The sequence below is a fragment of the Rhinolophus hipposideros genome (genome assembly GCF_964194185.1).
Source record: "Rhinolophus hipposideros genome assembly, chromosome: 2".
NCBI classification, from domain to species: Eukaryota; Metazoa; Chordata; class Mammalia; order Chiroptera; family Rhinolophidae; genus Rhinolophus; species Rhinolophus hipposideros.
In genome coordinates, this window is record NC_138048.1 from 40,942,148 (window position 1) to 40,958,405 (window position 16,258).

The 16,258-nt window shown below is 36.7% G+C and overlaps 1 protein-coding gene across 2 annotated transcripts in view; it reads right to left on the bottom strand.

Annotated features, from left to right (window-relative positions):
• Positions 1 to 16,258, bottom strand: part of CFAP44 (cilia and flagella associated protein 44) — a 94,926-nt gene that overhangs the window by 3,413 nt on the left and 75,255 nt on the right. For both annotated transcript variants that reach the window (XM_081080312.1, XM_081080313.1), the window contains 9 exons: positions 15,579 to 16,079; positions 14,275 to 14,478; positions 13,128 to 13,323; positions 9,605 to 9,715; positions 8,240 to 8,370; positions 6,806 to 6,922; positions 5,391 to 5,592; positions 1,428 to 1,588; positions 104 to 238 (listed from right to left, as the gene is read on the bottom strand). In XM_081080312.1, the coding sequence (XP_080936438.1) occupies positions 104 to 238; positions 1,428 to 1,588; positions 5,391 to 5,592; positions 6,806 to 6,922; positions 8,240 to 8,370; positions 9,605 to 9,715; positions 13,128 to 13,323; positions 14,275 to 14,478; positions 15,579 to 16,079 (1,758 nt within the window). The remainder of the gene's footprint in view (positions 1 to 103; positions 239 to 1,427; positions 1,589 to 5,390; positions 5,593 to 6,805; positions 6,923 to 8,239; positions 8,371 to 9,604; positions 9,716 to 13,127; positions 13,324 to 14,274; positions 14,479 to 15,578; positions 16,080 to 16,258) is intronic.

Genomic DNA, 16,258 nt, shown 5'->3' on the forward strand with positions numbered 1-16,258 from the left:
AGATCAAGGTTTGTTTAAATGCCAGCACTTGACACTTTTGTGAACAGCTACCTTTACAAAGCTTCCCCAATTCTAACAAAAGGTCTGAAGAAAAGGAGCATACCTGCTGGTTCTGTAGGGTGTTCAAGCGAGAATCTAGTTTGTTCTTTTCAATACATAAATCATTCATCTGATGAAGCTTTTTGGTGTGTTCTTTTGTCTTCATCATCAGTTCCCATCGCACTTGAGCAATCTTTTCCTACCAGGGCAGGAACACGCAAAATGGATGAAGTGAATGAGAGGAAACAGAGAAAAATGAATGTCCAGATTTGATCAAAACCATCAGGCAAATGAAGTGACATGCACATAGGAAAATATAATCACAAGCCAATATGAAAATGCAACCAGAAGCAACTGCATTTGGTCTGGTTTGACTAGAGAAAACATAAGAAGAATGTCAGGATAAAAGTTGGTAAAAATAAGATAGATATACTCCTTACTGAGGAATGAAATTAGTGTGCAGACTGAGCGCTAGTGTTTATTAATTTAAAGGGAGAGTGATAATTTAAGTGGGAAACTTGCATCAATTGCTCTTTCTGCAGTCTTGGCCCAGAATCCCAAAACTACTTGAATGGCCATACAGCTGCTAGTGGCTTTCCTTTGTTCTCTTATTGCTCCAACAAATTATTTTAGATTGCACATATTATCCCCAGCACTCCCTTGGTAGGGACCAGTCCCACTGACATGAACACTTAAGTTACTTGCTTATTCTGTGGCAAATCTTGGACAAGAAAAGGTAGCACTAGGAACCTCTCCTCCTCTCCCATCTATTGATGAGATAAGACAGTAAACAGGAGAAGTCACAATGATTTGTGGGCTTCTACAATCTTTGTAAAAGCTCCTGTCTTTGAATCAGGCTGTAACTGGGGCACTGCCTCATGACATGGCTCCAGGAACAATGCAAGCATGAACATCTTCTAAGATCCTCCCAGCTAAATAGGCCATAACTTGTTATAAAGTTTACTACTTAGAGATGTTTTCTAATTTCCAGATTATAACAGCATGCAAAAGCTATATAGAGAAATACAATTAGGATCCTCAGAATAGAGCAGTGCCACTTCTAACACTAAGTATTTATACATTAAGGTAGACCTCAAAATGAAATCTGGCATCTTTCATGCCATCTTACCATCGTATTTACATGTATCCTGGACCCCAAACCCCAGTGCTGGTACATCCATCCCAAGAAGACAAGTCCCTCCAACTAAGTGAATGGTGAGGAAACCAAGACAGGCTTAAGATCACAAGATCACCGTGGGGGTAGGGGTCACAGATCTGGCTCCAGCCGCACAGAGGCTTTGCAGGAACCACTTACAGCTCACCAGGATTCCTTGCCTCCACACAAGTACAACCAAAGTATTATAGATCACGTGCCCACTCATCCATACCTCCCACATCTTAATTTCCTTTGCATTCAATAGCTCCTTTCGAAGTTTTTTGATCCTGAGTTCTTCAAGTGTTGTATTCACAGAAAGTGTCTGAAGAGCTTCTAGGTCTATCACGCGGCCAAATTTGCTGATCATTAGTTGACGGACTGTTTCTTCCATTTCTAAAAGAAGAGAGTTGCTATCAGGCTGTTCAGTGGCTCCCATTCTTATTAAATGAACAATACCAACACCAATAACATTCTAAGGAATAACTTTTGTGGGAAGATGGTAAAGGATTTTATGTGACCAGTTGATTTTTTCCTTTGACTTTTCACCTGCCACTTTCCTCACTTAAAATGTCCATTCTTGTATTGTCTTTTCATCTACTTCAAAATCCTGTGTAAAACAGACTCTTCTTTCCCAACTGGCTTACACACGCTGACCTGCCTGCCCCTCCTCAGACTGTCAATGGACCCCAATTAGATTATGAACTCTTCAGTTTTTAGTTTTTTTATTATTGATCTCTACAGCAGCCAGTGTTAAGAACGGGGTAGGCACTTAACAGAAGTTTACATCTTACTTCAAGTAAAAAATGTAAGTCCTTGTGGTGTTTCATGAGGCCCTACATGGTTTACCCTGCCCTGCCCCTCTTATCTCTCCTACTTCCTTTCCCACATCTGTCCCTTCATTTACAACAGATATGATGTCCCCATTTGTGCATCTCAGCTACTCCAGGCTCACTCCCATCTCAGTTCCCACTGTCTGGAATGCTGTTCCCCAGAAAGCCACATGGCTCACTTTGCCCAGTCCATTTTCTGAAAGCAAGTTGTGAAACCTGTGAAACAGTCATTTCTAATACACTCCGTTCTGAAGGTATAACTGAGAGCCATCCTTGTCCTCTAACCAGGAGAGCCACATCTTATCAGCTATGTCACCTTTCCAGAGAGTTCTTCCCATCCTCCTATGGACTTCAGCACTCTCAGCAATCTTTTTTAATATTTCTTTTTAATAATTATCTCCAGCTAACATGCAATATATTTAACTTTAGTTTATCGTCTTTCCCCAATGTGAGAAATACCTGAGGAATACTGGAATACCTGAGGAAAATTCCATTTGTGGGGTCTGAGCTCCCCAAGAAAATGTAATCTTGTAACAAGACTTTCTCAGGCACCAGACTATCTATCCCCAAGTGAAATCAGAAGGCCCTAAGGTATAACAAGATGATACAATTCTGTTATAGTGCAGAAATTTGTATTCAGGTATCATGGTTATGGTTGAATTATAATAGTATAACTGGCATGGCTGCCATTTTGCACAGTCCAGGGAAGAGCTATTTATTTCTATTCTTTGTCAGTGCCCCCATGAACTTGTGTAATGTGGTGCCATGATAATCAGTGATGCAAATGGAATGGTTAGATTATTTCCACATGTGTGGCTAGCCACTGGCTGCGACTTGGCCTCTCTCAGTAAGAACCTTGACGCCCCCCAGCTAGCCCCATAGCCCCATATAAGTGGGTACATTCTCCCATGATAGCCTCATGTACCAGGACAAGTACTCTGGTCCTTGCCAGTCCCCCTGTGGAGCCAGGCTAATGCCTTTCTCCTGACTCCATTAGACAAGCTAGTGTTCATTGGGGGACTGGAAGACTCTGGAACACTCCCAACCCACCTTCCCCATGGCCATGAGCTATGCTCTCCTTGGAATGGAGTGAACTTACTCCTGCTCACTCCCATGTTGTAGACTCTCCTCTTCTCTCCCCAATGGGTCTAGGAATCGGGAAAGACAACAGCAAGCTGACAGTGGTGTTTCTCAACACTGTTAAGCCTTTTTTTCTCTAGGTTACAGGAAAGGAACCCACTCTTAGTTTCACATTCAGAATTAGGAAATCAGTCTTTAACCAGATTCATGACTTGCTTTCAGAAAATAGGCTAGGGGTGAGAGAACTGTAAGTCATAGAAAAAACTCCCACCACATACAACTATTTCTTTTTATTTCAACTAATACCCCCCAAATTTAAATGCTTCATTTCATTTTCTTCACACATTTTCCCAAACTGAGTTTACCCCAACTGAAACAAGCTTCCTCATTTTCATACTAGTTTACACCTTGGTTTGAGGAATAGTACTTCCAAATATAAACAACACTCACAGGCTACAGAAGCCAAAGGAATGTGAAGTACGTGAGAAACTCAAGACTTACACCTGAGAAAACTCTGTGTCTCAAGTAGTAAGTGTTATATAAACATGGAGTACTAACATGTATTTTTTTAATTTTATAATCCAGCCACCCAGGAGGGCAGAACCATCTGCACTCATTGGAAACTGGCCTCTACATATCCCAGCAACTTAGATTGCTTGACCACTATATTATTTCCATTTTCTTTTCCTTTTTCAAATTTTCTTTTAAAAAATTGTTCTTTAATTGTGGTCAAATACACATAACATAAAACGCACCATTTTAATCATTTTTAAGTGTATAGTTCTAAGGCATGAAGGTAGGTGCTACGGTATTAGTAATATTATTTTTATTAAAGCTAGAATACTTCATCACTTGCACATATGTTCTATATATCAAATATTATAAAAAGTATTTTAAAAGATAATTATCTTTACACTATGCGTCTTATAGTATGTACCTCGATTCCAGATGGATTAAAACCGTAAATGTAAAGAACACAACTAAAAGAGGAAACTATAGAAAAATATCTTTATGACTTCAAAATAGGAAAGGATTTCTTAAACAAGACACACACACACACACACACAAAATGCACAAACCTAAATAGACCGATAAAATTAACTACATTTAAGATTTAAAATGTCTATATCCCAAAAAAGATACACTAAACAAAGTAAAATGGCAAGCCACAAACTAGAAGAGATGTGAAGTTCACTTAATGGACAAAGAAAGACAGAATATAGAAAGAACTCCCTAAAATCAATAAGAAAACAAGTGAAAAATAGAACTAAAAAATGGGTAAAGGATATGACAGGCAAGTTACAGAAAAGGAAACACAAACAGATGTACGTGAAGCTGTTCAACCTCACCAGACTCAAGGAAACATGAATAAAAACCACAATGAAATGCAACTTAACATCGACCAGGTGGGCAAAAATCTTAAAGCCTGATAATCAAGAACTGATGACAGTATAAAACCTGGACCATTCTCACGCACTGCCGGGGGGAAGCTAAGACTGTACAACCACTTGCAGGGCAACGTGGCAATATCCAGGAGAGCTGAAAATGCACACATCCCCCTATTACCTAGAGACTCCTGTCCTGGGATTTACCTTCTCACACACCTGCACAGGTAGACATGGACAAGAAGATTTACTGTAACATTGTCTGTAATTCTGAAAAAGTAGAAATACCCTAAATATCAAAAGGAGACTGAAGAAATAAGCTCTTTTATAGTCCTATGATGGAATACCTATGAGCAATATGGATAACTCTAAAAAACTGGCTTAATAAAGTGAACTGTAAAATTATATGAATAATATAGTGTTATAGTGAAAAATATGCAAAGTCAGTTCACATATTGTGTGTGTGAATGCAAACACACATGTGCCTACTCACCTGGTGCTTGAACCTGGGGTAGCAGATAGCAGGATAGGATTAGAAAGAGACGGGCCTTTAATTGTACCTTCAGTGTTACATTTCTTAAGCTTGGCAGTGATACATGGGTTATTATTATATAATTCAATATTTAATTATACATAAAATCTTTTATAATTCAGAGAAACCATTTCTATGAGAAAAGACTTATTTATCCCTTTAACATAGGAGAGTGATCATTGAACGGTATCAGGAGAGACAGTAAGTAAGAAGATGGGAAGGTGTTCTTGTTTCTTCTAGATTCTTTGATCACTTACTGCTTTCAAAGTTGGAGACAGTCACTTGGTAGTGCTCTCTTATCAATAAATGTAACTGATCAATAAATAACAGTAAATATTACTAGATAATTCATGAGCTTAGTTACTCACTGTTTATAGATTTTGATATCTCTCTTTTTTCTCGGATAAGCTGTTTTCTCCTCTCCCGGAATTCTTTGTTAAGTTTTTGTTGCTTGGAATTCTCCTCCTGGAGCTCTACAATTCGTTCTTGAAGCTGTCTCAAGGAGTGGTTAGAAAAGACTAGAGTTCCAGAAAGATCACTAGGTATTTCTCCAAATACCACATGCTCTATCTAACAAAAACAAAACAAAGTTCATTTAATGGACAAAGGAAGACAAAGACCAAACTAAATAAAAGGTCATAGAAAGCATGAGAGAAGCAATTCCTTCTGTTCCTTGTTTAGGTCCTTATCTTCGGACTTCTATCTTTCTCACCACTAAATAAGGTGAAAGCAGGAGGTAGCCTTCAGATAGTAAGCCACATTGTATCCCTCTGGGGACAGCAAATCTCCCCACAAATATCATGGCTAATATCTACTGCATAATTGTGGAACAAACATTTCAGGGTAGGCATATTAGGCAAATTGCTACATACAGCTAACCCAATTTAGGTCAGGTGACACAGAGCAAATTAAACCCGAAACATTGCTGGAGGCAAAAATGACAAAACTGAAACTTTCCTACTTCAGATACATCATGAGAAGGCAGTGTTGTTTGGAAAAAAAGCAATAATATTGTGAAAGATAGAAGGCAGCAGGAAAAGAGGAAGACCAAACATGAGATGCGTTAATTCTATAAAAAGAAGCCATAGGTGTGAGCCTACAGGAGCTGAGCAGGGCTGTTGAGGACAGGACATTGAGGACATCTCTCATTCACAGGGTCACCTAGAGTCAGCCAACTCAACAGCACCTAGCACTGATACCCAATATATGTAAGATGGATATTGGGGTTTTCTTCTAAAACACAGCTTTCTCTCTTTACCGGACAAAATATAGTATGATGGGCCTTTTTTCTCACTGATATGTATCTCTGCATTTTAATATGCTATAATTCAAGTGAAGTGTGGACATGAGCAAAAAAAAAAGGGGAAAAAAAAGAAAAGAATATTTTCCTTTGGTCTTGACTTCTCTCATTAACAAGGAGAGATTCAGAATAGATAATTGTTGCATCGTTAGTTCATGTTTATTTAAAGATTAAAAGTGATATTTGTGCAAGATCCAAGATTTCAACCTCCAAGCATTCCATTCTTAAGTCATAGGCTCCTCATTCTCCAGACCTGAAATGATTCAACTTTCAAAGTTGAGTAAGAGGTGATAGGAAAAAATACATGTTTATAACAATCTGAGAATAGATAAGAAAAATTGAGATGTCATTCTATTTTGCTGGTAGAATTGCCAGCAAAGGACAGCGTTTCACCCCACTGGTGACCCCCGAGCTGTTCTCTGGAAAAGCCTGGGTGTGGTAGTGGTTCTGCTTAGGGTGGGACGACCTCGCTAGCCCTGTCACCTGGTGAAGCTTGAGTGGAATCACAACCAGCAGTTCATTTAGCCGCTGTTGCTTCTCTCGTTGATAGGCCTCCAAGGCCTCCTCCGCTGCGTTCAGATTAGTCGCCACATTTCTTACCTGTGGAAAGACCCGTGAGTGAAATGTTGACAAGATTCAGAGAACACATACCCAGGGTGATAAATGAGGGCATCCTGAGAGAAAGTAAAAGCATGAGAAGGAATTGCTTTTGTGGGCTGTGATTAAATGGATGATCCCAGTTTGCAGCGCAAGAATGTATATTATCTTCTTCCTGCTAAGTCATGATCCACACACTACTTTCTCAATCATTCCTATGTCCCAGAGTTGTAGAGGTTTTGTAAATGTTAGCTCAGAAGACATGTCCTCATCTGCCTTCTAGTTTCTGCATGAAAGAGGCAGCTCTCAGTATGGAATGTCTTTGTCAGGATGGTTCGAATCTTGTTTGGTCATAATGAACTCAATAAATTAAAGGAAAAGGCCTTTAAAGTTACAAAACTACTAACTACAGGATTTCTAAAGCACATTCATTCTCCTAAAAAACATGGAAGTTTTCCAAATCATTTCCTATTTCCAGAGGAGAAGCAATCTGTCAAAAATATTTCTAAATATGAATCAATTTAAATGATGGGGCTCTAGGAAAGAGTAACTAAGAGGGAAAGTGAGCAGATATGGCAGAAATTAATCAATATACCAAAAGTTTAACTTACTGGTCTCCAATAAGGGATGCATGCACCCCAGAGTGTCAACAAAATGACCTACTGGGTGCAGAGAGAAAATATCAGAGTTTCTATTTCTATTTACTTTTATTCTTTTTAATTTCTGGGTTTTTAAAAAATGTTTCATCATATACAAAATACAGTTGACCATTAAACAATAACAGTATTAGGGGTGCCGACCTCTGGCACAGTCAAAAATCTGCATATAATTTAAGTTGGCCCTTCATACCCACAGATTCCCGACCAGGCATTGAAAATGCTGTTTTCAATCTGCAGTTAGTTGAATCCACAGGTGTGAAACCTGGGGCTATGGAGGGCTGACTGTTGATTTATTGAAAAAACTGCATTATAAATGGACCTCTGCAGGTCAAACCTGTGTTGTTCAAATGTCAACTGTATATCAATTCAATAGTTCATAAATATAATTTAAATACATATACATTTATCGTGTGGCTATGTGCTCCACAATTATTTTTATGTATAGAAGTATGTAATCAAAAAAGATTTAGATAAAGAAAGTCCAATAGGCCCCATCAGGACTATGCGTGAAGAACAAAAAATTGGACATAACATCTGAAATGTTTCTTCTTTGGGGGAAAGTCCTAAATGACGTTAAAGATATGAAATGGCAATATAGCTGAGAGAATGTGTAGCATCTTGGGAGAGGATAAACAGACTCGGAAAAGGCAAACCACCATACTTTTTTGGACAATATATCATTTTCCTTTTTGAGGTTATCAACAATTTTCTTTTCTTCAACTAATGCCTCCTCAATGTCCAGTCTTTTCTCTCGAAGTTGAAGCGCCAGTTCAAAAAGACCCATATCACAGTCTGAAAAGACAATCAAAATAAAGAAGAAACCCTGTTTGTGATGGAATGTAGTAATACGGTAAGTGTGGATTTGGGAGCTATCCATTTGTGGATATACTCTAACAAGTTTTCACCACACTTCGGGCTCCATTATTCCAGGTAGAAATTATTGATAATCATGATAGGAACTGTGATACCGGTATGGTTGCTGTGAGCAGTACTCTGAGTTGGTCTTTATGCCAGGCCCTCTATGTACATTATCTCGCTCAAGACTCACAGGCTCTGCAAGGTAGAATCTGTTGTTTTCATTTTAAAGATGAGGATGCTATGTCTCAGACAGGTCATATAGCTGATATGGGACAGGATGGGATTCAAGTACAGTATCTCTATATTGATTTCCACTATATCACACTAATAGCCACATTTACTCACCAAGCAATAGATTTAAAAAGGTGAAAATACAGTAGAGTACTACATTGGAATTCAGGTACCTTAGTTCTAAGCCTAGTTCTACCACAAAATTAGCTTCGACGTTCTGTTCAAGCCATATAATCCTGCTATAAAAAAAAAACGAGTTATGCTACAAGGTTTTTTACTAACTCGCGTCCACTCATAAATATTACGATTTTAAGAAGATTCTTATTTTCAAAATCAAAACAAGACAAATATTATTTGAAATTAAACTTTAAAATTTGACTTAAAATGTTTATGTAATGTCTAGAAAAACTAATTTCAGACCAAAAATAATTTTTTTTTCCTACTGAACCATTCATCTATTGAGACTATAAGAATATTGGTCTGGATACTTCAGATTGGTTTCACCAGTGAAAACAGTGAATATAAACTGCCAGGCATCTCCAGGAAACTGGTACAAATTGCCTTTATAAAACAGATCTGAAATATGAAAATTTGCATGAGTTTGTCCAAAAAAGGGAGAACTTTGTTAAAAAAGAAAAGAAAAATGTATATAACAATCTTGTTTCTCTATAAAATGTAACTTGCTACATAATGAATGACGGAATCAACTAGATTGTCTGCAGATATTTGTTACTCATACATGGCTGCCTAAAGGAACAGAAAATAATCATCCAGAGAGCCCCCAAAAATAGTCATTAGACTATACTTCATATAGGTATTTTAAAACACCCTTTCCTTAAATGAGACAATTGAGAAACAAACCAAAAAAAAAATCCTTTTTGGTATGGTCAATCCACTCTCACACTTCACAGAGAATACATGGTTTTATCCAACTTACTTGTTGGGCAGATAGAATCATCAAAAACCTCATCTTCAGATCCAGACTCATCCTCATCACTCTCCAAGCTGGATTCTTCTTCACTTGATTCATCACTCTCCTCGTCTTCATCTAAGGAGCGAGAGATACATTGTTAATAAGCAGAGCAGATTTTTAAATCTAAAATCCCAGTTTTTTAAAATAAAGTATTTGGCAATGAGTTAGTCACTAAAAAAATAACAGAGATAAAGAAGGAAATTACTCAATATTTTTAGAAGAGTTTTAAATGGTTAAGGACATAGAGACCACAAACTCAAACACCTGCAGAAGGTTGTGCAATTAATTTAAATGCTTTGAATCAGAGAGGGTTGAGACCAAGCTGCCAAACTGCTTACGCTGTGACACACCTAACACACACATGACTATAAAGGTCCATAATTCCTAAATCACAGTGCTCTGATAGCAGGTTTTTGCACCTTATCTGAACTGAAGTAATATTATTTATAATCTTTATTTAACCTACTTTGCATGACTATTCTTGTCTTGCTGCAGAAGTATTAGATGTTTGATTTAGAGATCCTGCACCAAATCCTGCGTGGGGTGTTAGTTGACAAGGACTCTCCTTTGGTTACTATCCAAAATTTATAAATAAAAAAAACTCATACAACTCAACACACACACACAAAAAACAATGTAATGAAAAAATGGGCAGAGGATCTGAACAGACATTCCTCCAAAGAGGACATACAAATGGCCAATAGGCATAGGAAAAGATGCTCAACATCACTAATCATCAGAAAAATGCAAATAAAAACCACAATGAGATATCACCACATACCTGTCAGAAAGGCTGTTATCAATAAGTCAACAAACAACAAGTGTTGGCGAGGATTTGGAAAAAAGGGAATGCTTGTGCACTGTTGGTGGGATTGCAAATTGGTGCAGCCCCTATGGAAAATAGCATGGAGGCTCCTCAAAAAATTAAAAATAGAACTAGGTTATGACCCAGCAATTCCACTCCTGGGTGTTTATCCAAAGAAATCCAAAACACTAAGTCAAAAAAATATATCACTCCTATGTTTACTGCAGCATTATTCACAATAGCCAATATATAGAAACAACTGAAACGCCCATCCATAGACGATTAGATAAAGAAATTATAGTATATTTATACAACGGAGTATTACTCTGCCACAAAAAGAAAGAAATCTTACCATTTACAACAACATGGATGGACCTAGAGGATATAATCCTTGTGAAATAAGTCAGACTGAGAAAGACAAATACCATCTGATCTCACTTATATGTGGAATCTGACAAACAGAGTAAATGAACAAACAAAAGAGAAATAGACTCGTGGATACAGAGAACAAACTGATGGTAGCTAGATGAGAGGTGGGTTGAGTGGATGGGTGAGAAAGGTGAAGTGACTAGGAAGTATACATGGGCAGTCACAAAATAGTCATGGGGATGTGAAATACAGTGTGGGGAATATAGCCAATAATATAAAAACTATGTATGGTGTCAGATGGGAACTAGAATTATTAGGGGGATCGCTTCACAAATTATATAAATGCCTAACCACTGTGCTGTACACCTGAAATATAAAATAATACTGACTGTCAACTATAATGTGTGTGTATGTGTGTGTGTGTGTGTGTGTGTGTGTGTGTGTGTGTGTGTGGTCACAGGATGTAAAGTACAGCATAGGTCGTATAGTCAATGGCATTGTAATAGCTATGTACAGTGTCAGATGGGCAGTAGACTTGTTGGGGTTTACACTTTTGAAGGATGTAAATGTCTAATCATTATGTTGTATTGTACACCGGGAACTAATAAGAATAAATAAATAAATAAATAAATAAATAAATAAATAAATAAATAAATAAACGAAAACTCTCTCCTTTGACCAAACTTGAGTCAGGCTCCTACGAGTCCTCTTTATGACTAGTCCTTGCCCACAGGCTCTGTCTTTAGCCCATTTAGTTCAGTTTTAGCAAGAATCCTGCTAAATTAGTTTAGTGAAAAATCCCCCAACATTGATATCTGATCAAATTCCTTTTCCCTACCCTCAATACCAATATCTTACCACGCTGGCCTGCTTTCGGCCAAAATCCTATTAGGAGGGTTTAGCAAAGAATTACCTCTTAGTAATTTTCCATCCACTGACCCCGCACCCTGCTTCTTGACTATTACTTGTATTCTCCACTTGTCCTTGTTGTATTCAGAGTTGAACTGAGTTTTCTCCCTTCTACAAAAATCCCATTGTAGTAGTCCCCCATAAATAAAGTCTGCCTTATTATTCTTTAACAACTGTTATGAATAATTTCTTTAACAGCATTATATACAACATCTTTATACAAATTGTTGAATACTAAAACACACCTGCCCCCAAATTACATGTTGAAAGCTTTGCAATGTTGATGACAGAAATCAAACCTCTAGATAAGTACATACTGTATTCATGTATGTACATGAATACTCATCATATTAAAGATGCCCATTCTCTCCAAACTGATATAAAGGCTTAACATCTTTGCTATCAAAATTCCAATAAGGTTTTTTGTAAATATAAAAAAATTATTCTAAAATATGAAAAGATAAAGGACAAGAATAACTAAAACAATTTTGAAAAAGAAGAATAAAGTGGGAAGAATTAGTATCCCTGATATCAGGACTCAGTAGCTACTGTAATCAAAACTGTAGTATTGGCGGATAGATGGACATATAGATCAATAGGAGAGAATAAAGAACCCAGAAATAGATCCACAGAAATTGGCCAAAATGATTTTTGGCAAAGATCAATATCAATTCAATGGAAGAGAGACAGCCTTTTCAACAATTGGACATTCATAGGGGGAAAAAAAACTTTTACCTAAGTCTCATACCTTATACAAAAATGAAAACCAAATGGGTAATGGACTTAAGTGTGAAATTTAAAACTATAAAACTTTTAGAAAAATATAGGAGAAAATCTTCGGGACCTAAAGCTAGGCAAAATTCTTAGACTTGACACCGAAATAAGATCCATAAAGGGAAAAATTGACAAATTGGACATCAACAAAGTTAAAAGGTTTTGCTCTGCAAAAGACCCTGTTAAGGTAACAAAAAGCTATAGACTGGAAAAAGATATTTGCACACCACATATCTGACACAGGGCTAGTATGTAGAATATATTTTTAAAAAACTCTCAGAATTCAACAGTACAAAAGCAAACAATCCTATTCAAACATGGGCAAAAGGTATGAAGAGACATTTTACTGAAGAAGATATTCAGTTGGCAAAAATTGAAAAGATGTGCTTATTAAATGAAACTGCCCTATGCTATCTCATACCAGATACACATACACATACACACACACACATACACACACACAAACACACACACGGTTAGAGGTTTTTATCCTCTCCTCTTTAACCTCCACAATGCCTCTATACTGTCTACATTGTGGTGAAGAAACGGTATCTAATATGTCCCTTAGTTATTTTTCTATTTCATGCTAATGAGAAAAAATAGTATCGTATGTAAGAAAGAAATACAAACCAGCATCTCCTTCCACCTCCTTTTTCTTCACCCGCTTCATCTTCTTCTTTAGGACCTTCATCAAGAAGTTTTCAAATTTATTGTTTTCGCCAAGGGCTGCTTGGAAACCAGCATAGAGTGCCTTTTCTTGGTCCTGAAGCCTAGTAATTTCGTTCTTTTTCTCTTCCATCTCTTTAAGAGTTTCATTCATTTTCCACTAAATGAACAATAACGAAAACAAATGATAAAATATTTCTGATAAACCAGGTTCAGAGAACAATGTACATCACAATGTAAGGTTATAGTCCACACATTTTTTTAAAGCTCCTTAATAGAAGTTTATGAGTACAGTTTTGCAGGGCCATGCATTTATTTGGTTAAAATTTTATAATTCTTTTGTAAAAAAATAAAACAGTGAAGTTCAGAATCAAATAAGATCAGTTTTTAAATGTTTAGCTTCCTCAAAAAAATCTAAATTAAATAAATTGAAATTTTTACTGATATCTGGATGTTAACTCATATTTTTGCATGTGTGGTCTCAAAAACAAAATTTTTTATATCTGTATATGATAACTAAAACAAAAAGATACATCATATCTTAGTGAAGTTGATATACCTAAAAACAATGTCTCTGTTCAGTATGTAATATATATTTAAAAGAATCTTTAAGACAAAGAGAGATGGTATACCTTACCTCTTTAAATGTAACATATATAACAAAGTAACTTAACTTCCTAAAATATTTAATTATATATTATTCTGAAACTAGATATCATATTTAAGAAACTCACCAACTTCTTTTCCAGTTATATTCATAAGGATAGCATACAATCAAAACTCAAGTGCATATGGTAGCTAGTGACAACAAAAATATAAACTTTTTAAACCCACAGATAAACTAAATATAAGGCTCACTTTTTAAAATGTTATTCTATGTTACAAAATATCAAATTCATTAAAAAATCTGACTCACTTCTCTCTGACCAAGAATACCAAAAACAGAGAGCAGGCAGGAATAATGGGGAAAAGGAGAAGGGAGAGAAGACAAGAAAGAGATAAAGACTAGCGCAAGGGGGGAAATTAAGGTTAGAAGAAGAAAGAAAAGAAGAATCCAGTTCCTCCCATAACTAAGGTCGCTGCCAGTTAGCATTCTCCTGGCCATTCATACTTGCATGTCCTGTTCCTCTTTGTTTAATGAATTAACACGCTCTTGAAGTATGTTCTCCTGTTTTTCAAAATTCTTGAGGAGAAGTATTTCTTGAAATAATGTGAGATGGTGCAGGTCAGATAATTTCATCTGAGTGTCTAGTTTCAGTTTCTGGTGTCTCAGGAGATGGAGTTCTGCATCAAAAGTGACAATCAGTTCTTTGATCTGAGGTGGAAAAAGATTTGAAGATATTTTAGAAGGGAAGAACAGGTAAATGTATTTTTAAAACTATCTCACAATACTAATTTGTGTAGGTAAAAGCATTTTCTCATTATGCCTTTATTATGGATGGAGAATTATATGGGTATATATGGCTGTATGCCTAGTCATATAAATCAATCCATCAATGGTCTTAAATTCACATAAATTATTTATTAAGTGGTAGGAATTCTGTAACTGTAGTCCTTTCAGCTGTTTTTTTCCATCATTAATAGCCATTGGTCAGGAATGTCCTTCTTGCTGTACTAAAATGGTGTAAGTCAGAGACTATGAGATCTTTATGGGAAGTGTTTATATCTACCTCCATTATACTTCCACAGTATTTCTACATTGCCTTTCATACAGTAAACACTAAATATTTCCCTCAACTTATTCTGAAAAATTTCAAACTTCTAGAACCTCTAAACATTTTTAAATAGATAAATATATACTCATGGACCCACACGAAACTTGTTCAATCAAATTTTACAAATGAAGAAATTGAGGCTCAAGGTGATTTTCCTGAGATCAAAGCTAATTTATCATACAGCTAGGATAATAACCTAAGTATCCCAAGCCCTGGTCTAGGCTTATTTAAAATCATCCTAATGATTTTAAATCCTCAGTTTTGTTTTACCTTTGCCATTTTAGCTCCAGAACAATTATGAAACCAGTTATCAACACTCCCATTAGTAGAGCATATAAAAAGCAGAGGGTGGCCCATTTTCTCTGGAGCGTTCTTAATTATGTTCCATCCATCATCTGAAAGCTGTTCCATCACTTCCCCTTTACCATGACTTCAGTTAGATGTCAATTAACACGGATTTGCCCCTAATGCTTAGTCAGCTTTCCGAAAAGAATAAAGTTACAAAGCTCCAAAGTTCTGGGTAAAGCACAATGATTTTTCAGGAGACTAGGGATGGGGAGGAAGCCAAGCCATTAGTGAGTTATGGGATAGTCAGGGTTTGGGGAAGGTTAATGCGGAAAAATCTAAAATAAATAAGTAAGAAACTAGTTGTACTTCTTTCCTGTTCCATTCTGTTTCAGCTTTAAGTCTCAGTCCTTACCCTGTTGGTCAGATACTGTTGCATGTACACGTGTTTAATCTCATCCCTCTTCATAATCTCCAGCTCAACATCAGTTGGATCTGCTTTTTCAAATTCCATTATCTTTGCGATATCTAAACTTAATGCCAATGCCTTTGACGATCTAGACAATGAATCACGTGTTGTCAAATCCCCATCTTTTCCAGGAGCCAGTCTGAGGAATCCTGAACCTGGGGCTATAGATACCATCTGTTCCACCTGAGGGAGCTTTTCATCCTTGCTTTTCGTCAGCTGTTGCTTAAAAGCTAGGAGAGTTTTCTCATCATAGTGAAATTTCTTTTCAGGAACTTCTTCTGGGTGTATCTGAGGGATTTGGGGAATGGGGACATGCTTGGAAATGTGAAGAGTTGACTGAATGTTCTTCAGCTCTTGCACCAGGCATTGTATTTCCTCAATGACAGCCACTTTAAGGTCTCGAAGAGAGAGGATGCTCTTGTTCATGTGAATTTTCTTTGAATAGGTCTGATGAAAAGAACAGAAAGGAAGCAAAATGACAACCCACTCACAAAGGACAGTTTCAAATATGATTTGCTTTTGTCCCTTGACTAATACATCTAACAAAAATTCTACATAAAAACTAATCTGATCATTCTCATTCACTAATAAATTATTATTTTCTCTAATTTTTAGGCTTCTCCCCA